Source organism: Poecile atricapillus, chromosome 1 (assembly GCF_030490865.1).
Source record: "Poecile atricapillus isolate bPoeAtr1 chromosome 1, bPoeAtr1.hap1, whole genome shotgun sequence".
In the NCBI taxonomy this organism is placed as follows: domain Eukaryota; kingdom Metazoa; phylum Chordata; class Aves; order Passeriformes; family Paridae; genus Poecile; species Poecile atricapillus.
In genome coordinates, this window is record NC_081249.1 from 30,460,546 (window position 1) to 30,482,754 (window position 22,209).

At 43.6% G+C, this 22,209-nt stretch overlaps 1 protein-coding gene across 1 annotated transcript; it reads right to left on the reverse strand.

The window, feature by feature from the left end:
- Positions 1-14,431: 14,431 nt before the first annotated feature.
- On the reverse strand, positions 14,432-22,168 carry PDCL3 (phosducin like 3). The gene is made up of 6 exons (XM_058828000.1): positions 22,038-22,168; positions 20,575-20,704; positions 19,408-19,498; positions 18,608-18,751; positions 17,559-17,767; positions 14,432-16,227 (listed from the first exon to the last, which is right to left on the reverse strand). Exons 1-6 carry the CDS (start codon positions 22,041-22,043, stop codon positions 16,085-16,087), a joined length of 723 nt encoding a protein of 240 aa, XP_058683983.1. The 5' UTR covers positions 22,044-22,168; the 3' UTR covers positions 14,432-16,084.
- Positions 22,169-22,209: the final 41 nt, after the last annotated feature.

Consider the following 22,209-nt stretch of genomic DNA (forward strand, 5'->3'; position numbering starts at 1 on the left):
TCGCAGCCCAACAACTAATCTACTCTTTTCTAACTGAATCAGTGAATGTAAGGAGAGATGCTACTTCTGCTAACAACCCTCATCTAGCTAAAGTGGAGAAATCAGATTTGCAGCTCTGGGATAGGCTGTTTGTGAATAGCTCTGATTCTTTTTCCTGCTGTGCAGTGACCTCAGCCAACATGAAGTACATAGCTCTCACTCACTAACCTGTGAGGATAATTGGTATTCTGTAAAAGTCCTCACAATGCCTTTTAGTTAAAGCAAATGTCAGAAAACACAAACTTCTGTTTTCTTTGTGAAAATTCCTCCAAAGGAAATTGCAAGAACCCCAGCCACAAAAATGCTACCTCTCAGCACAGGCTGCACATCCAAGCACTTAATTTGGACTTTTGAAAGAAGAGCTGTGCAATACAAGCTTCAAGATGTTTACTTTCCTAAGTCTCTTTCTGGCCAAGAAGAATGACTTAATTCACAGGGTGGTCCAAGCTTTGTTTTGTGTTCCTGGAGCCCAGATGCCCATTTGGAGACTCCCCTCGCAGGCCATGTGGACACAGCACCTCCCTGAGCTGAGGGTTTGGCTGCACTTAAGCACAGTAGAAACAGGAGGAACCACAGGACTTCCCCCAGGGTGCAAACAGCTGCTCCCCATCACCTCCCATCCCACCACCCAGTCACGGCAGAGGCACAATAAGACAGATGGAGTCAGCCCACAGGCTGGATTTGGCCTCCAGCTGGAGCTGTCTGACTTCACAGCTTGGAGCTAGTTAAGCTAAGGATTGATTACTCAGTGGCACCTTTTTTCTCTAATGACATTAATATCATCTGTGAAAGGCATGACAGTTTTACTCTGATGGCTACTCTGTATCTTACCTAACCTTGGATTCCTGCAAGTTAGGTGTTGAAGCCTGAAGTGGTCACCCCAGGCTCCCTGTGTAGCTGATACAGGGAAATGGGCATCTCCAGAGGGTCAGTAGTCTTTCCTGTCTTTGCCATCTCTTCTTCTGTTTTTCCTAGAAAGGGAGTAAAAGTCTGGCTGGCCCAGGCTTGAACACTTTAGCCTTTAGATACCAAACTTAAGGCAGATGAATCTCCCATTTGTTAAGGCAGATTACCAAACTAACTAGAAAGTCTCACTAGCCCCTTTCTCCAAAAACTACTCTCTCAGAAAACTGCTAAATAAGCAGGATCCTCACTAAAAAATCCTTCTGCCCTGTATGTGCAAAAATAAAGATTACAGTCTCTGGAGTATGGTGATTTTCTGGCCTGTTTCTGGGACAGCCTATTTTCCTGCACTCAAGAGCATTCCTTTCATAAGAGAGGGTAGCAAGTCCCCACCAGATTTTCCTTTTGCATCCCCTTTAAACAAGGAAGCAGCGCCTTCAGTGAGCACGGGGATCCCTATATCCATCACTTGCCAAGCAGGTCTGCAGAGCCCCCCAGCTGAGGGGCTCACTCCTCCCAAGTCTTGTCATAGAGCCTCCAAAACACAGCCCTGCTTCCCTCACCTGAGAGCTTCTTTCCAGCACTTTCAATGGAAGAAAATGGAGAGAAACCCTGCTCATCTCGGTACTTCTATTTCTCCCTCATTGACAAGAGAGCTTTCAGATGGTGGACAGGTATTGAATTTCTGTGTGCCTGAGCCATGTGCAGTGCAAAGCAAGGTTAATAGATTTTACGGCCAGAGGGAGGATTCTGATCACCTCATCCAACCTCTGGCATCACACAGGCCAGAGGCAGGAGCTGTAATTACACCAAGTTTCCAGTAGAAATGAAAGAACACAGTCCAGACCTAATTGTCCTGCCAATCACGTCATCCCATGAGTCCCCAGATTCCTTGACCCTCAGTAATTTTGCTGAGGAGAGTTTATAATCACAAGGTGTCTCAACATGCAGCTCGCGTCGCGTGCGAAAGAGGACTGACGTGTTCAGCTTCAGAAGAGGAAGAGAAGAAATCCACGTGTATCTTCCTGCAAGCGGGGTTTTCTCATTTGCTTTTCACATTTTTTCTCCACACAAGGCTAAAAATGCAAAAGGTAGGTGTAGCTTTCTCCATCCCTGACAGCTCTTCGCAGCTGTTTACTGCTGTGATGCACTGTCTCCATCCCAGCCGGGCTGAAGGGCAGCGTTTCTTCTCCTGCCTGGCTGCAAGACAATTAATAGTGGCTGTTGGCCCCTTGACCTCTTGCCTGCTGATGTGTTTCCAAATGGATTTCTAAGCAGTTCCAGGACACAGATACCCTCTAAGACAAACTCAGAAGAACTACTTTGAAAAGTATCTAGAGGGTGAGGAAACAGTTACCAGACCAATTTAATTCTGAGTTTTCCTTCTGTTCAGATATGTTAATAAAATGCCGTTCTGGTTTAAGGAAACTTGGACCAGAGAGTGTTTAGACACGGCTGCAATTATTCCTTGGAGTTGGCCTCATGTAAGCTTCTGCATTAATGAGGGATCATCTCTATTTGCACCAGTTCGCCAGCAGCACAACCAGCAAGCAATTAAATTCTAACAAGCACAAGGCTCGCAAGAAGACTCTCCCTGCACACAGACAAAGGTTGCTTGGGCTTGAAACCAAGCAGGGGGATGTAACTCTCCTTTTCTCACCCAGCCAGCCCCTAATAGATATGGATTTTTTTCCAGTTAATACAGTGGCATGCCCTTATCAATTGCTATGTCATCAAGTCCTATGGAATGTGTAAATTCTCCCTCTGCTGGAGTGTAATCCTATTTGGCAGAGCATTACAAGGGCTGTACCAAGAGTGATTGAGAGGTTGCAGCAGAGAAGCAGGGGAGGACTTTTGCCAGGATGTTTTCAGCTGCAGGGGCCAACTTGGCAATCTTCTTATCACCTCTTTCCATTTCCATCCTCTGACATTCCAGCTCAGTGCTTAGCCACCATTTAGGGCAGGTGTAACTCTCCTTTCTGGATTGCCCCAATAATACTCTCCACACCACCTTTGGCAGTCCCAGGGTCTCTGAAGAAGGCAGGAAATCTGCCTTCCTCACTTGGATGATCTGGAAAGAGGTGAGCTTTCTGGAGGGCAATACTGCTCCAAGTGCCCCTCAGTACATCAGTGGCTCAGAAATGCCAAGTGCATCTGAAACATACAAACTCTCCCCTTTATGTGCTGCCATTTTTGTGTTACCTTTTAATGTTTTAATATGATATGCCCAGTAAATCTTGAAAGGATGATTTTTAAAGTTTCTAAGCTTTAAAAATTTTTAAAAAACTTTATTATTTTCTTTTTAAACTTGCCACTTTACCAGTAGCTGAATTTCCAGGTGAATTACTTTCCTATAAAATGTCAAATTAATAATAATGCCTATAACTCCCAAAGTCATCTGTTCCTTTCCTTTGTCCAAGAGGAACAGTTACTTAATTTGGTTTTAGAGACTCCCAGTGAGGTCTGTGGCATGTCTCCCCAGATGATCCTGTCTAGTGCTTCATTTTCCATCCTGTTAGAAACCTTTTACGTAATGCCTAACTTAAGTTATTCTTGCTGCAATATGAACCTATTATTTCTTTTGCTTTTCACAAGGGAGAAAATTTTTTTCCTCTTCTCTCAGCAGCAGTCTTTTGCATATTTGAGGAATATTATCATTCTCCCTTCCCCCATCCTTAATCTTCTTTCCTTTAAGAAAAGCAACCCAAATGGAGTAATTCTTTCTGGTAGGTCATGATTTCAAGCCCTCTGATCCTTCCTGCATCCCTTCTGGATTCACTCCAGCTAGGCTGTATCTCTCTGGGATGCAGTTCCCAGTGCTACACAAAGTACTCCAGCTGAGACATTATCTCTGCTGAGTAAAACAGACAAGATGGTGTGTGAGTTTTCTGTGCTACATTTAGTTATTTCCAGAGAACCTACTTTTTCACAAAGAGCAATAAACTATCCCTTTGATCCTCATCCAAGCAGACTTTATTACTAAAGAAACTGCGTGAGAGAGAAATTAATAGAAATCAAGATTTAATTTGAATGTGTCTAGGAAAAGAAAACATTCTTAATCCTGTGCATGGTGCACTAGATACTCTTACATAAACAAATATTTGCTGAAACTGGCAGAACAGGTTCAGGAAGTTAAAAAAAGGAAGTTTAGCTGCTAGCGAGGAATGAGTTCTTGTGTTTTACCAGTGATCTTTGGCAGAGAGCAACCCTTAGTCTCAGTTTTCATGGTTCCCAAAGTCACCACTGCTTTGGAGAACCTGGGATATAGCACACAGTGTCAAACTAAGCAACACATCCAAGGTAGTTGTTCCTTCTGTTTGAAAAGACTAGCTTAGGATCTCGCTTTTCTTCCCTTATACTTGTGTGCTCCCAATGACCCTCATCAATAATAAGAGTCGACACATCCAAAGCTCAAAACAGTGCCATTTGAATAGGGATGAGGTTTTACCAGAGACCCTTGCACAGCAGCAGAGGAAGGTGTTTCAGCTATGGTAGAATGAGGATGAAGTTCACCCCACTTGCCCAGCACTCCATAAAAGCCTGCATAATGCCAGGCTCCTTTCCTGTGGAGACAATAGTGGCACAGTGTCAGTGGTGTTGCTCAGACCCACTGATACAGGCAGAACTGCTGAGCCTCAGGGCGGTGAGCAGCCCTAACCCACGTCTGCCCCACCATTCTCTGCCTCCAGTCTGGGCTGCTGGCACCCACAGCCAGATATGGGTTTCTGCCAGAAGCCTTTTGACGTGGTCAGCCCAGAGCCTGGAGCCCTATGTGTCCCTCTGCAGTCTGTGAATGTCACCTTTTAGCAGAGATTATTAGTAGGCTTTGTCTGACTGACAAGCACTTGTGTTTCGCCTCGAATCTTCGAAGGCAGCAGGCGAGGGGGCAAAGAGCACTAATAGAATTCTTCAATGTCATTTTAATAGGATCACTGCTTTGTGCTAGCTATTTTTTCCCCTCTTTATCTTTTTCTGTCCTCTGCAAGGCTCTGTGTTAATGCCCTCTGGTGATACTGAATTCTTTCCAAGTTTCTCAAAAAAAGAAAAAAAAAGAAAGAAAAAAATGTCCCACCAGCATTAATTATTGTTCCAGGAGGATATCTTCCCTTAAAGATGCAAGGTTTCTCTGAAGCCATCTGTCTGGATTTTCTTCCCTTGGGACAGAGAGAGCAGTTAGCAACTCACTATTTCCAAAAGGAAAATCGGAGCTCATGTAGATAATACAAATGACCCAGTTGCCCTGGGAAGGGAAGCGCCGTCTCGTGTGTGGTGTGTTCCATATGCTATCCATCCACCTTTCTCAGTTAATGAGGCTCAGACTTCCTCATGCTGGTCAAGATAAATATAAAGTTCCCTAACCCTGAAATCACCACAGTGAGGTTGCCATGGCAAAAAAAAAAAAAAAAAAAAAAAAAAAAAAAAAAAAAAGTTTAGTCCATCACAGATTCACAGATTATGGTAAAACCTCATACAAAGAGAGACACTAACAGTGCATTGAGACATGGAAACATGCCTGTGATGTTCTCCAAATTACAATGATCTTGGTACAGTTTGGATTTTATAAAACATCCTGTTCTGTTCATTTTTCTAACAAGATACATTGGGATTCTGCCTTATGGGAAGATGTTCTGAGAACAGGGCTGGGATATTGGAGCTTCCTAAACATCTAACTCAAGTATTGATGTTGAGATATCATAGGAGCAGAAATCCTGCTCCATACTACTTGTATTAATGTTTTGTGACCTGACCCGCAAAAAAAAAAAGGATATCTCATCCAAAATTTAGATCCCAACTCCACATTTCAGTTCTACTGTTGATAACCAGGCAGCTTAATTACCTCCCAGAGTGATTATGAGGCTGGGTTATTTAAGGTTTGAAAAGCTCTATGGAGGTTCTAATAACTGAATGTCAATCACATACAGGAATAGAGATGTATGGGGTGCTCTGGCTGTGGGCACAGGCCATAGCTATTTGTGGGCACTGCACACACCTAAACCAAGAAATTTCCTGACCCACTGTGGACACCTATGCCATGCATATGCCCCTGGAGAGCACCTTGGAGTTCTGTTCCACATGAACAGTACAAATTGTGGATTGTGCCTACTGCAGATTAGAAAACCAAGCTTAGAAACCTAAACTGTGGAATCCCACTTGGGCAGGGCTCTGAAGGAGAAGCGGACAGTCCATTTAAAGGAACTTCTGTTACACCTTGGTAAAATGTGGGGTTTTTTTCTGTTCTGACTATCCACAATCCAAGCAATAAACAAACAACCAAGACATCGAATCCTGAAATCTCACAGAGAATCTACAGGTCTGCAAAGCACAACATTAAATCCTAAGACCTGAGAGACCATACATCCTCCTCCCTTGACTGTAAGATATGATGTCTACCCTGTCACTCTCATTATTAATAGGATGCTATGTGCTCCAGAGGTTCTAGTCAGGTTCTCTTTGGCCATTTCTTAGTGTGCTCAGCCAGAGTCCAGCTCTCATTTCTAAACTGTCCAGGTTTTATTTCTTCCCTCATCTTCATATTTGATGGTCTTTAGCCATAAAAAAATGAGGTTTGACTTCGTCTGTAAACAAAGTTTCAAAGCAATATAGGAAAAAATGTGTCTTCAGAAAGATTAGAGGAAAGTGAACCCATGAAGTGAAGATGAATTGCCACCTGTAGCAGAGAGTTGGGACAAAAACATTTTAAGAGGTATCACATTAGGGCTAAAATCACTCCTGCTCTGCTCCTGAGGGATAGGCACTGAAAAGCTCCTCTGTTCGTGCAGATAGAGGGTGCTTAACCCTCAATTACTGAGCAATGCGCGGGACTGCACCTTGATGTGCCCTCACCAAGTCTAGAAATTAGTATTTGCTGGAGGAGATGGCAGATTCTGCTGCTCTCCTGGAAAGTCCTCCCCAGTGCCTCCATCCAGCTCCCCCATGGAGCAGAGCTGCAGTGGGATAGCCAACATCCTCGCAGGTAGCTCAGCTGTCAGGAGATGAGGGGGTGCTGCTGCTCCACAGCAGTGCCTGCTGAGGGGGCCGATGTCCACAGGCACAGGGAGGATGTTCTCATGCCTCCTGCCAGGGTGTCTCTGCACCACCGGGGTGGCAGCCACCCACCCCAATTGGTACCTGCAGTGCCAAGCGACAGACTCTTCTGAGTGATCAGAAAATCAAAAATCCCTGAAGGGACTCTCACGTATTTGTCTGATCAATTTGGATTGCTATTGATGAATAGTCTTTTCAATCAAAACCATTATTCAATACAACTTTTTTGTTTAAGTTTTTGGGTATTTCTTAACACTACTAGCCCTCAGATTCTTAAGATGATTTTCTCAGTCTAGAGGTATCCACCTCTTGTCCATGGTGCTCTCTACTCTGTAAATCATATGAGTCTTAATGCATAATCCATGTAGCTCATGCAGTGAAAGTCATCTATTTATGCAGGTGTTTCTCCAGAGGAGCGTAGATGATACTAGAGAAAGGCATGAAAATGATCTTACCTCAGACAGGAACAGCAACAAGGAACTTGCAGTCCTGTGAAGACTTTCACGTCTCATACATTGGGATGCACCTGCCTTGCTGCAGACAGGTTAAGCTCACACCTCAGTCTTCTGGATTTGGATCCAGGTTCTTTCTGAAGACTGATTAGAGGTGATAGTTTTTGTGGACAAGACGTCTGGATCTGTGGTGATGGGTGAATCAGAAGTGTTTACAGTCAGCTATTGTGACCAACATGGTGCAGATTTATTCTTCCCAAAGAACAGTCTTACAAAGCTAATCATCTAGACTTTAGGTTTAAGTGCACTAGCAGTCAGGCCAGAAAGCAGAAAAAACATTCTGTTGTCAGGTGCATTCACTGGAGCTGTTAGAAATCTGTGCACAGTTTTACACGTGCCTGCAGTGAGACGCATTTGAACATACAAATAGCATGCGTATCTCACTCTCTGTATTCACAGAGTAGAACACCTCAAGTGCTGCCATTGGTATTTTATTGAAGCCAGATTATGTCTCAAAGCACACAGGCAGACTTTAGCAAGGAGGGAAGGAAAGGTCCTTTTCGTGGAGAACACTGCCATCTTGTGCATAATTGCATTTACTCAGTACCCGGCATGCTTGTGAGAGATGATACCGCAGAACTTGGTCACCCTTCTTGCCTCTCATGAAAACTCCAGCAGAGTTCAAGCCCTTGAATGGAGAAGTATCCCTAAACAGCATCAGCTGTTCCAGTCATCATGCAATGATAACAAGATCTGAACTGCTTTCTGGGCTAGCACATTTTTCCTTTTTGTCTGCCCAGGACCATGATTAGGTATATTTAATGGAGAAAGCCAGCTGTATTACAATGAAATCAATAAAATGGAAAACCAGGACTGACAAAGTTCTACAGAAGCTTTTGTTCTTTAACAAGTGGAATAGCAGCATTTATTCACAGACTATCTGCATGTGCTGGAAGCCATGCAGACTCACAGTAAGTACAGCCATAGCAGAGAACTCCTGTGCAGGAAAACCTGGCACAGATGGACAAATAAAAAAAACAACAACTACACTAGTTCAGCACTTGCCCTCACACAGTGCTTCATAGCTCACTGCAGATATAAATTACAGAAATACTTGAAATACCAATATATGGTCAGTAAACAGTAACATTCTCCTGGCGAGGAATATTTGAAATACCAATATAGGTCATCAGGAATTCTGCTGGTGAGGAATATGAGACCCAGAGAAGCTTTGTTTTTTATGTAAGTGAGAGTTGCCACAGCTATAACAGGAGAAGCCAATCCCATTTCCATGCCTCATCCATTAGCATGTTCTTCCTGAAACACAGAGCAATGTGTATCACAGCAGCCTGGAGATCCTTCTGCAGAGGTGTGTGAGAGATCAGGGCCCCCATAATTCTCAGGACTTCCACACTATCTTGCCATCCACACTCTTTTAAATATCTCCTTCATGTGGGAAGGTCTGCTCCAGGTAAGTTTTTGTCTGCCAGCGAAGCTGGAGGGTGAGCCAGTGACTCCAAGCACTCCCGGGATCCTGGTGGACCTGAGTACCCCATCAGCTGCTTGCTCTCAGCCAGGGTCCCCTCCTCCCTTCACTCTGGTTTGCACATGCTCTCCTTTCGATGGGGTAACAAGTGAAATGCACCAACACTGCATGGGGACAATGCAACCCCTCTGTCACCACAGGGAGGTGCCCCATTCCAAGGGGTCCTTTGTACCAGGGAAAACTACTTGGGCTTTCTGAGGGGACCTCTAGGGAGGAGAGCTGAGACTGCACGAAACTCTCACTTTCCTCCTGCCTGTATCCAGCTAAACACCTGGATCTCCAGGGCATTATCTGCATTTCAGAAGAAGGTGCATGACGTGCAACCCAGGTTCCAGTTTCTTGGACAACTCTGCAAGGAAATCCCACGTGTTTGAGTGAAATCCCACACAGATTTGAGTGACAGTTACAGCTGGTGTGGCTTTGATGATAAAGATTTTCCCGACTGGAGCCCAGAGTGACAGAAGCATGTTGGTATTTTAGTTGTGAAGATGTCCATGCTCTCACTGGTTATCTTACCACCAGGAGAGGAAGAGGACATGGGTTTGTATGTTTTGCAGAAGGGCCACCAAAACCCTTGGTGACCATTTTGTCAGCAGGAGACGCCTGAGGTTGTAAGGCCTGAAGTGTCAGCTACTTGTCAGTAAGAGGACAAAGATTTTTTTTTCTCCTCCCTTTTCTAGCTGCATTCAATGTGGGACTGCTACGGATAAGCCAGTGATGAGATTGTTACTCAACTGTATTTAAATGAAACTGGTATCTCTTTTATAATACAACACAAATGCATAGGGCACCAGCTAACTTTGAAAATGACAGTGCAGTAGTGTTTTTGAACTGAAAATGCCGTTTGACATCATAATGTAGAGAAATCCTGTATTACCCACTGGGCTGGATCTGTAGCATGTGCCAGATGCCACTAGTGCTTACTGTGTCTTGTAAAACTATATAAACAGTGCATCTCACCTGAGAGATTCATAGCTTTTCCTGAGCTTATGCTAAAGACAGCTTATTAGCATGCAAATAATACAGCAATACCTTTTCCGGGCTTGAATTGCACATGATTAAATTTTTGCCAATCAATTTTACTTATTGAAAATGTGCCTGATTTCTGCTCTCAGTGGTTCTCACTTGCTCACCCCCAACATTTCTCTGTGGATCAGAGCATGCATCCTTACCTTTTTTATTCCTATACACTGAAATAAGGGAAGAAGTTTTCATGAGTCTGCATGAAATTTCCTCTGTGATTTAATGCTGCCATCCACTCTGCTATCCTGCACAGTCTCCAGCTATGTACACAAAGTTCATCTTTGAGAACAGTGCTTCTCTCAGTCTACCAGAACACCATATTCTCCTGAATCTTCATCATAATGCAAGCTCTAAAATTTTTCTTCATTATCTTCTTCACCTTTACCCTTCTTCTCCAGCAATGGTCAGACTTCTCTTTTAAGCTTCCCATTTGAGCTCCTTTTATCCTGCCTGTGCCTCTTGCCCTTCATCTTCTCCACTGCTTCAAGGGCTCTCACCTTCACTTTTGTCTCGGGGGGAGAAGGAAGACAAGAAAAAAAACTTATTCAAGCTCTGCCAGGATGAAACCTTTGATCTGGACTTGGTTCACCTCATAAGATCTGGTTCACATCCCATTCCTCAGGACTATTAAATTTTCTAGATAAGCATAATCAGAGTGAACACACCACAGCTGGAGAAGTTTGGGGACATTTACCAGACAGGAAACCCAACTCCACATTTTGCATGTTCTCCTGGTTTTGCTACATCCCACAAAACTTTGCACCCTTTTATCACCAGCACTTTCTTGTTAAAGACTGTAGTTGATGTCTTACTGTTGTGGCAGATCTTTGCAAGTGTCTTTTACTGGGATTCTGGGCCATGGAGGCAGCCCTCACAATTTCTCTTGTAATCACCTGAGGCCAACAACTAAACCACAAGAAGTGACAGTCAGCTTGGAGGATCCAGGATATCCCTGCTTTCAGCTTAACAGAAATCATCTGCACATGGACAGGTAATTAATGAAGCTTCCCAACATCCCCAAATGGTCTGTACAAATTCCCAGAAGGATAAGCTGCTGTCATACAGGAAGGACTTCAGTACCTGTCTTTGCTGCCCTCCTTATAAATGAAAGTACTCCCATGGATATTGAGGGGAGGGGGATCAGGATGACACATGCTATAGCATGAGTCACTTTCTGTGGGGGTAGGCAATGGCTGTCTGAAAATCCAAGACTTGCTCTCACTAGCAAATACTGTAACTTTTGCCTTTACAAGAATCAGCTTTGTGTCTGATGGAATATGGATGCTAGCTTTGGAGCAAGCTGCAGGCCCCATGGCCTGCCAGGCCTGCCTGAGAAGCTTTCCTGGGAAATTCATAGGAGGATTTCAAAACAATCCTCAGAGACAGAAAACAACTGCCAGGTGCTGTTTGTCTGTCCTCTTGTTTTCCTTGCAGGAGAAAGTCAGGGGGTGGTGAACCCCACTGACCAATGATGGTAATGTAGCACTTTACTAACCAATAAGAGTTTGTTTTCTGTGCTTTCCACGAACCAGTCTATATAACATGGCTGTAGCAATAAACTAGAGATTCTCTCCTGTCCTGACTCCCTTGACAGTCGTGTCGTTCTTTCCCGCCGTTCCTAATTAGAACGACAATGGAATACTGGAATACTTATTATAGGAGACATATTACAGCAGAGGCTTACAAATACGCATAATTACATATATCTCATTGTCCATGAATAACTTTTATATGGATTGTTCTGCCTTAGATCGCAGTTTCTTCCTTATTTAACATTTGAAGTGTTAAATAAAAACAACTTCAGAATTACTTGATATTTTTCTTGACGTTTTTATCAGACCTCAGTTTCTTCAGTCAGCTCTGTAAATTCAAATTAATCTGAAGTCCTGAAAAATTTGGCATGTTGTCAAGAGATGAAATTTTTACATGGTATATGAAAACGAGTCATATTGTTCGTCAGTCTCCCACAGAAGCCTGGAGAGAGTCTCTTGCTGCTTGGTTTTCATTTTTTAATGGTTCTGCCTTCTACAGGAAGGAATGAAGCTTTTTCCTGCATCACAAGAGCCATCTGCAAATCAAGAGACCTAAGAAGTTCAATATTTCTTTTTAATTCTGTTAAGAACTAAATACATCAATAAAATACTTTATGCCTCCTACAACCCTTTGATGACCGAATTAACTAAATGAGATTGAAATGAGGAGTGATTTATAATGGGCTGTAATAAGAAATGAGAAATGAGTTCAACTGCCTTCCAAACAATTGACAGGGAATATGTTAGTTTTACAATGAGAGGGAAGAATTCTCCTTTGATCTCAGTGAGAGTAAAGTTTCTTTAGACATGATCCAATCCCGACAAATGTGCAGCAAAATGTTCATATAATGGTGAGGGATTTTACCCCTTTGGCAAAAGTAGAGCGACTCAAAACCAAGTTACTGACATTTCTGTTAGAATTTTCATTTCTCATTGCCTGTGAGTGAAGCAGATCAACTTCCCCAGATTTCCAGAGCACAAAGTCAACTTATTCTGAACTTGAGTTTTTAAAACAGGAATAAAAAGTGCACCTTAACTTTCATGAGAATTGCTGTAGATCAAGATGGCTTTCTTCACAAACTCTACAAACATAAGTACTAATGTTCAGATGTCAGGCTAAGTTGTGGCTTCTCATTGTGCCCATCCTGTGCACTGATCCAACAGAGCTGGATGCACACACAGCTTTCTCATAGTGAGTCATCTCACCTAAGTTAAATTACTCCTGGCAACAAGGCAAATCAAATATCCACCTGGGCATATTTGGGAAAGCAGGTGATAGAACAGCCACGAGGAGGAGGAGGCAGGAGAGGCTGAGCTGAACCCTGGGAAAGTAGGACCTGGCCAAAACAGGTACAGGATAGCACAGCCATTCGAAGAACTCTCTTTCATTTCACCTTCTGCAGCCACAGTCCTGCAGATGATTCTACCTATGTACAGGTCCCTGATTGTGGGACCTGGCTGGATTCAATACCTGGAAAACTTCCAGCTTAACAATGGCTTTCCCTCTGCACGTGAAATTGATGTAGAACACTGTCCTGCAGGCTTGGGGAGTCCATATTGTGAAAAGATTTGGGGGAAAAAATTAAAAAATCAGAATGGTAACTTACTCAGATCAGGGCAGCCTGCCATGAACCTAACGCAACTACTCATGGCCTGGCTAAGCAGCAGACTTCAGACTTGCACCATGAAGAGATCTCTTTATTGCTAGTGGTGCACTTACATTTCACTCAAAAAACTCCAGAGTGACTGTCCACTAATGGCAAATCATCTGCCCCCGTCTATGGCCCAGGGTTACTCCCCCTCCTGGCACGGCTGCAGTGTGGGATGAGTCAGGGATGCTCTCACAGAGGAATGCAGGACAGTAACTCATACAAGCCTCAGCACTGTTTACAGGACCACTGCCTCTCATTTCTCCCATGATAGCTGACAAAAAGACCCTTCTCACACCGATGAAAAGTGAGCATTGATCTGACACCAACTGTTGACAGGCTGCAAAAATATTGATGTGCATTTAGCAACAGTGCCCCAAGCCTTAGCAAATGAGAGTTCATACTCTCCAGTTATTTTTTTCCCATTATATTACCCTTTCTGCAATGTATATTAATCGGCTGTTCTGGTTTGCTATTTAGCAGCCAGCTTCCTTTTAAGCTAAAGCTCATTCCCTTAACTGTGTTTCCACAGCTCCTGCTCTGCCAAAAGGTTAAACAGACCTCGTTATCTGTTTCCTGCAGAGACCTAATTTCTACAAAAGGCCTTGAGCATGGCAATATGATTGGCAGGAAAAATAATAACGTTACAAAAAGCTGTTTTCACACCTAGCCAAAGAGTGAGAAGCATAGATACCATTTGAAATGATGCTCTGTGTGGGTCTCATCAGCTGGGCAGGATATTCAGCCTCTTCTGGTTTGTGAGGATTCTCACATCTGCCCCTTTCAGCATAGCATGCTCCAGTGACATCCTCCAACATTTCAGCAGATTAAGCAGTTAAGGATAAAAGATGGAGATCAAAATGTCTCCATTTCTCCTGAATTGCTGTTCAAAAATACAGCTACCTATGAAACTGCAAGGCAGCCCCTGCTATAGCTCCGACAGCAGGGAGCAGGCACTCTCCCACTTCCCCTGCATAAACCTCCCAGGCAGACCAGACCCACTTCTTTTCCAGGAAAGACAAAACTACTACCTGGGCTGGCAGTTATCATTCCCAGGCACAGGATATCTGGCTCCCCACAGCTAAGCAGCCTGGGACAACCTACACGCAGCCTTGGTCCTCTTCAGAACCTCAGTCCTCTCAGTGGTCCAAGAGCTCACAAACCCCATTAGACCACACACAAAAGGGGAAGGCAGGTATGGTTTTAAAAACCTGCTGGAAGAAGACTGCAAAGGAAACAGTCTGAAGTCCCACCTCTCCTTTTTATTCACCCCTAGCTTCTCTAGTTTCCTCCAAAAGGAATGCAGTCCATGTGATCAGAGGTCACTCAAAAGCACAATTCAATGTGAACAAGCAAAAGAAGCAAAATATGCAGTGTAGGCTTCTATGGGGAGGAAGTCTTTTTCCTAGACTGTATGAAGTTGTAGGTGAACACAGTGAAGCATCATATCTGATAGCATTTGGGATAGTCCCATGTCATGAGAAGAGTGCTGCTATGTAATAATAATCAGGATTTATCAGTTTCTATTGTGCTGCATTTGACTCACTTGCACAAGATTAGTATTTTAGCTATTCTGCCAAAAACACATAGGAGAAAAGAAAGGAGACAAGTGAGACTCAAATCATCATTCACATCTCAAAGAGGAAGATCTCCATCAGGATCTTACAACCTCACCTGAAGGAACAGTTAGTTGTTTGAACTACACACTGATTTGTCTCAGAGTGCAGGAATCCTGTTTCAAAGTGACTACAAACTGATAAAAAAAAATTTTGAAAATATTAGTGCTTATTGGGTATTGCATTCTGTACCATCCACCCACAGAATCCATCAGCAATATAACAAAATGTCATTGGGACAGCCTCATTAGCAAAAGCTCTTGGAGATTATTAGCCTGAGTGTAGACCAACTCAAAGTGTAGGCAGACATTAAATCCAACCCAAAATAATCAAGCAGCTTCAAGTGTCAGCTGATCTATAATCAAGGTGGTATTTAAGTTTATGCTCTTCAATGGCTTCAGTTATTATTACTGTAGCTGGAAAATGAAAGTCTTTAATATAGCAAGATGTCAGATCCTCAAATATCATCCTCCCGTCCATTTGGCAATGGCACTACTGTAGGAACACCTGACTTCTGTGTGAAGAAATCAGCAGTTTCACACCTAAGAACCACCATCTTGAATTTTATTCTGCAATTAGCAGGCAAGATGGTGCAGGAAGCTCAGCTCTTGTGAAAGGCAAAATAGTGCTGCTAACTCAAAAGTGGAATTCTGGACTCAGCAAGGTCCCAGGAGAGGCTGGCCATCCTCCAGGCCTCTCTCAAGATGCCTGGAATCCCAGCTTATAGCCTCATGTTGTCCCTCTGGTGCCAGCACATCTCTGCAGAGGACCACATACCACCTTCAGAAGCACCCACATGGTGGGTAACCTCCTCCAGCTCTCTGGGAAGTCCAGGCTGTCAGAGGACTGAGCACAGGGGGCTGAGAGATTTAAGTGCCATAAGTAATTGTTTAAGAACAGCCATTTAGATCCGATTTGTACAATTTAATTTTGTTAATAATAGTGCACTTAAGACCACTTCATATTTCAATTTTTTGAAAAAAGTAGCAATTTACTATGAAAATAATAACAAGAGACCTGTTTCTACTCATGTCTATATTTTAAAACTTTTGAGTAAGATTTACTCAGGCTTCACTATACAAAATGTCTTTCAGCATCTTAAGTGAAGCTGCACTTTTTAAAAAACAGAAATGTTTTTAGTTTCTAGAGGTTTCTAGAATGAATGTCTTGAAAGGCTACCCTTCTGGGGCTCAGCAAGGCCTTGAGGAGCGTCTCCAGTGCTTGAGGTGGGAACACTGGATGCAAGTGCACTGCATCAATGCAGAGGCAGTCGCAGGAATTAGTCATCCTCTGAGTCACTCTCCCCTCTGGCTGGGACACACGATCTGATTGAGGACATGAGCTGGTCCTGGATCTGCTTCCTGGGGTTCTCTTCGAGATCTGTCTTGATGGCACCCGACTCAGAAATCTTCCACTCCAATTCTGTGAAGAGCAAAACAAGAGTCATGAATGTAGGGGAGCAAACTGGAGAAAGCCCACCCTTGGCTCCCCCAAGTGACTTCCCTCATCATGCTATCACCACACCAGGGCCCTCCTCCCCTTCTTCTTCCATATTCCAAGCTGCTGCCCCGTTTACCACACCAGCTCCAGCCAAGCCCTCCTTTCACAGTCCCTAGTGCTGGCACAGGTCTCAGCCCAGAGCACAAAGGTCAGGGTACTGCTCTGCACCCACCAGTGGCATCCCCAGTGCCACCCTGCTCACCTTGCAACCAAGAGTGCAAAAGAGGTGATGGATACAGAGCAGCAGCTTTAGAGGCAACTCTCCCAGTCAGAGTGAATTCTACCTCCTTCTAACCACATAAGGGCACAAGAGATGTCTGCACATCTATTGCCAGTGAAGGAATACTGCTCATACATTACAGCTGTTCCCATCATATACTGAGTTCATCACAATCAGAAGAGGCAGGGAATAAATTTAATAAAGGGAGAAAAATTGTGGAAATTTAATTTACACATCTGAATTACAGGTGTTTTCTAGGGATGTACCTTGTAAACAGAATTCACCCCTTTGCCTCTAAATCACACGCTAAATACTAGTTCCTTAAGACAGTAAAGAGAGACTCCACCACTAACAGTAGGCCCAAATTGGACTGGATTGCTTCCCAGAAGTGGTAGAAAGACAATAAAACACATTCAGTTGAAACTACTTCCTCCTATTCCTGCTGACAATCCTATCATCAAATCTAATTTCTTTCAGATGTTACAGAATAATGAACACAACCTCACACTCTCTTTAATCTCCAGTGGAAGGCACCTGAGCTTAGAGGAGAAGGAAGGAAGACATAAAATAGAAGTGCAGAAATTTCAGTACACAGCTTTCTGTGATGACTGAATTAAGCTGACTCATTCAGGGACAGCAGATAAACATATGCCATCATCTTAACAATGAAACAAGGAGCCCTACAATCCAGTAAGCAAGTGCAGAGATTATCACGTCACTGCAGGCAAGGGCAGTCATTCATGTCCAAGATACCCTAAGAACATGGATGGGTACAGTCTACCCTTTAACATATCCAGCAAAATTTGTTTCACCCAACACAGGGCATAAATACTTGCAACACACAAGACAAATACTTGTATGTTGGCCCACCACTGCTTTAACAAGACAGCTATGTGGTTGAGCCATAGGGGTGAAAAAAAAAAAATCTAGTATAATTTTGAGTACCTCCCTTCTCTTCCTAAGCCTCATTTCTCTTATTCCCAGAAGAACAGTTCTGCTTTTCCTTTGGAAGAGCAGAGGTGCAGATGCTCACCATCCCTTGTCAGGTTCATGCCACCAAACACCAAAGGCCCAATAAACTGAGCTTTGATGTCTCCCTCCAGGTACACAAATATTGTGGGCAGGTTCTTATCAGGGTAATTGGGAATGCAGGTGGTAGAGATTGCTTTGATGAATTTCACATCTCTGAACTTCTTTGCAAGCCCACTCAGATGTTGATTTATTAAGGCACAGAGAGGAATTCTGCAATAAAGAAGAATAGCAACAGACACACATAAGGAGAAAACAAAAGACCATCCAAAAAGTAAACAGCTCCAGAAGAAAGGTCAGAAATATCAGCTTGATGACTTCCTGGAAAGACAAAAGTACCAAAAGCAATTTCTGAATACTTTTGTTGTCCAGTATTCCAGCATTCAAAGGAGATGAGCACCAATGGAGATTTTGGTGTGTGGTGGGTTTTTTGTCTTAATATACTAGTAAGGCAACCTTCCCCTCTACCCTCTGGTTTATGAATTTAAGATATTTAGAAATTGCAAGAGCAAAATAAAAAACAAAGCTGCTCCTGGAAGAAGGTATGCAAATAATGATGAACACCTGTCAGGCAATTAGAGACATAACAACAGCAAGTATTTGTAACCCTTCCAAAAAAATTCCAGCAACGTAACAGACCTTTTTGAAAGTTTTTCTATAATGGTGACAGGACTGGAAACCTTGCTCACTCCGTTTGTATGCCACTAGAAACCAAGATAAATACACACTGATCCTTCCTATTCACAGCTCCTTGCATTTAGTCCAGAATAATCTCCAAAGTTTGGATATTTCAGTGGTAGCAGCTACCTCTATGGAAGCTGTGTGGTACACATCTTGCTGTGTTATATACATCTATGAAAAAGCCACTTCATGGTAACATCATTCCAGAATGAAGTTCAGCTGTCTTGACTCAACAGTATTGAAATTACTACGTTATTTTTATTTCTTGGAACTCAAGAATCAGTCCTTAGTTCCACAACAACTACACATTTACTTTGGAGCATTTTCAGCTACTGACAGTGCAAAATTTGATGGTTAAAAATAAATTCTTACCCTTGTTTGTAGAGGTGTAAGATTACCCATATACCTTTTCCAGCTTTTGTAACCTCTTGAACATAGTCTTTTCCCGAAATCTCCAAAACTTCTCCGAATTTGTTCTTCATTTGAGCTGCCTTCATTTCTGCTAACCTTTGCTGCCTGGATAGCCAGGAATGAAAAAGATATCTTGTGAATAGATGCATTTTTTTGACAGAACATCACTTGAAGGAGCTGGTTGAAACCTAGACTTCAGAGCCAAATTACAAACTTCTTATAACCCCAGAGCAATAAAAGCAAAATGACACAGTAGATGCACTTGTATTTGCATCATAGGCTAAAACCATCAACATGCAAAAAATATACCTATGTTTCAGGAAATTATTTTTTTCCTCATTTCTGACCTCATTGAACATTTCTTCTGCAGATAATACACTACCAAACTAAATGGCAAAAGCCATGAGAGAAGTTACGAGATAGAGGGAAACCAACACTAATTATGCAAATCTACAGCACCTTAATCTCATTCACACAGAAACTAGGAAATACTGGAGGTGATTTTCAAAGCTCTCAGGATCTCCAGCCATACACACAGCAGGTACACATTATCTCTGCAAAGCTAGGTTGTAGATAAAGCATACTGAATTCAAACACTGTTATCCTTCTAAAGACACTTAGAAGCTCCACAAGAGACTAGAAACACAACCCACTTTTTCGATCATCCTAAAAACATCCTTTCTCTTCAACAATATCTAAAAGCATATAAAAGAAAAACCCTCCAATTATCATTAAAGCCAAATTCTGCAAGCTGCTCTGACCTGTACATTTCAATAGCTCTCTCATCCTCCTCATTAAATTCATCTTCATTCTCTTCGAGCTCTTCCAGAGTCATGTCCTCATAAGTTTTCACTAGAGTGGAAGAAACATTAAATCAGCAAAAACCTCAGGATTAAAACTCAACTTTTATCAGTCCAACAGAATTTATTTACTCTAAAGACAGATTAATAGGAAGTATGGGGTGGATTTTTCTAAATATTGTCTTAGAATAATAGAACGGCTTGGGTTGAAAGGGACTTTGAAGATCATCCAGTTCCAATCCTTTCTGCCAAGGACAGGGACACCTTCCACTAGATCAGGTTGCTCAAAGGCTCATGAAACCTGGCCTTGAAAACTTCCAGCAATGGAACATCCACTACTTTTCTGGGAAACCTCTTTCAGTGCTTTACAACCCTCACAGCAAAGAACTTCCTCTTAATATCTAATCTAAGCCTATTTTCCCTCACCTTAACACCATTCCCCTATCACTACATGGTCTTGTAAAGTTGGAATTGCCCTTAGGAGTTGGGACTTCACTGATCCTCGTGGATCCCTCCCAACTCAGGATATTCTATGGTTTTATTCTGATTCTAAAAAAACCCTCCCCAGCTCTTTTGTCCAAAGTGCTACAAAGTTCTTCCCCCAAGCCTTCTCTTCTCCAGGCTGAGCAGCCCCAGCTTTCCCAACCTGTCATTATTATTCCTACTGGATTTTTATTAAGTGCTATGTGCTTTAGATGTACAGATGGAAAGAATATGATGGAAAAGGCCTCTGAGCTGAAGGCTGTCTAGACTAGCACCCAACTACCTGCACAAGCTTTCAAGTTTAGCAGCTGCAGCACAGACATGCACATTCACCTGGCAGACTCCCTTTGCACTGTTCTTGTTTCAGTTTTCAAACATTTACTTCCATAAAAATACAGATTTAACAAAAAGAACAAAGCTTTCCTGTGCTGGAATGTGTTCAGGAATGTATTTGTTTGATACCATTAACAGCTGATCACCCTGCACAGATGAAGCTTTGGTATCCCTACAGACCTGGAAAATGACACGTTGCTTTACAGGCATAATAATAATAAACATTGCTGCTGGCCATTTCTTTGAGAAAGCTTCCCCCAGGAGCCATTCCAAAGCTTGTTCTGCTGCTGCCTGAGTTGGCTGGTCACTCACCCAGAGATTTCTGAAGGATGGCAAACTGTTCCTCTTCCTTTGCCCGTTCCTGCTCCTCCAGATTTTCCTTTGGAGGAAGGATACCTTTCTTGCGCAGAATGTCATTCCACTCCGTGTCTTTATTTGGATCCTAGAACAGAACAACAAATGGATGATATTTCTTCAAGGTGAACTTTAACACTTCCAGAACTTAACACAGCTCCTAAACTGTAACTGGATGGATGGTGCCAGAAAGTCACAGTGCAAATCCTCTTGATGCCGAGGCTTCTTTCCAGCCCCAGACCTGCAGTACCCTTAAGACTGACTTTGTTTTATTCCATCCCACTCACAGCACATACAAGAGGTCTTTGCTGGGTACCAAAGTTCAAAGCATTGTAACCACTGCTGCATCTCTCACAAAGTGCAACAAAAGCAGAGGGTATTAGCTGGGTATGGAAGCATGCTAACCAGAGGGCTTCCTTATAGACCCTCAGCAGGACAGGCCACCAAATCAATGATCACTGCATCAGGAAGCACTAGTGACAAGACATGCATAGGCACAAACCTCACAGACCTAGCTCTTAGTACATGGGAAGTCTCCTTGTTAGATTCAAGTCAGAGTGACTATGTACGTGCTTAGAGAAAAGCAAGCCATCTCTATCAGCCAAGCCCATTGCTAAGGATTCAGATCTATATCTATAGCTAGACTAGTCCTGAGATTTTACTGTAAAATAATTGCAATAATCCTGCAAAACAAGGCAAATACACCCCTGTGTACTGTTGAAAAACTCAGTATAAGATTTTCCTATTTAGCGGGCAATTTTATGCTTTAAAATACATGAAATCTCGGTGATAAGCACCCACAGGCTAGCTGTGCTTCCTTGCTATCTTGGCCTAGGTGCACTTTGGAAACTGAACAGACCTACTACTTTGCAATAGCTGGTATGGGTACACCTCACACTAGGTCTGTTCACAGCCACGAACCGTATCTCTTCTCAGACTAAACCCCAGTACTTTTGGACTATCGGGGACAGTAGGGTAGGGAGGGGTAGGGGACAGAAGGGGAGAATAAAAAGAAGAAAATAAAGAAAAATAACTATGTAGCTCAGCAAACACAACACCAGATTTATTTTTTTCCCCGTCTCTGACCGTGGTCACCTTTCCCCCGACCCCGCATTTACTATCATTTACTAACACACCGATGCACTTCCTGAAACGCCCACCCGTCCACTACAGTAGTGAAAACATGTACCGTAGTTGCAAAAAAAAGCATCAAACTACCACGAACCCAGCCACGGAGCTGCCGAACAACACCTCCGTCCCGCGGGAGCGGCACGAACCCGGGCCCGGGGAGGGCGGCCCGTGCCTGTCGGCGCGGCCTCAGCCCGGGGCGCGGCCTCAGCCCTCAGCCCGGCCGGGCTGGCCCCGCAGCACCGCCCGCACACGGCCGGCTGCGGGGACACGGAGGCACCGTGGCTGCTCACCTGCATCGTGCCGGCGGGGCCGGGGCCGAGCCCGGGCAGCAGCGCTGGGCAAGGCCGGGCAGGGCCGGTCCCGGCGTGCGCGGCGCGGCCGGAGGAGGCGGCGCTCCCGGCGGGGCGGGCGCAGCGCCACCAGCGCTGCCCTCACCGCCTAATAAGGATGGGCCCGGCACGG

What these genes read in the sequence shown, in the direction of transcription:
- PDCL3 (XM_058828000.1), bottom strand. An exon ending in AGAGCTATTGAAATGTACAG is followed by an intron (nt 18,752 to 19,407) that starts GTCAGAGCAGCT and finishes CTGGCTATCCAG; the next exon opens with GCAGCAAAGGTTAGCAGAAA. An exon ending in TTACACCTCTACAAACAAGG is followed by an intron (nt 17,768 to 18,607) that starts GTAAGAATTTAT and finishes TCTTTATTGCAG; the next exon opens with AATTCCTCTCTGTGCCTTAA.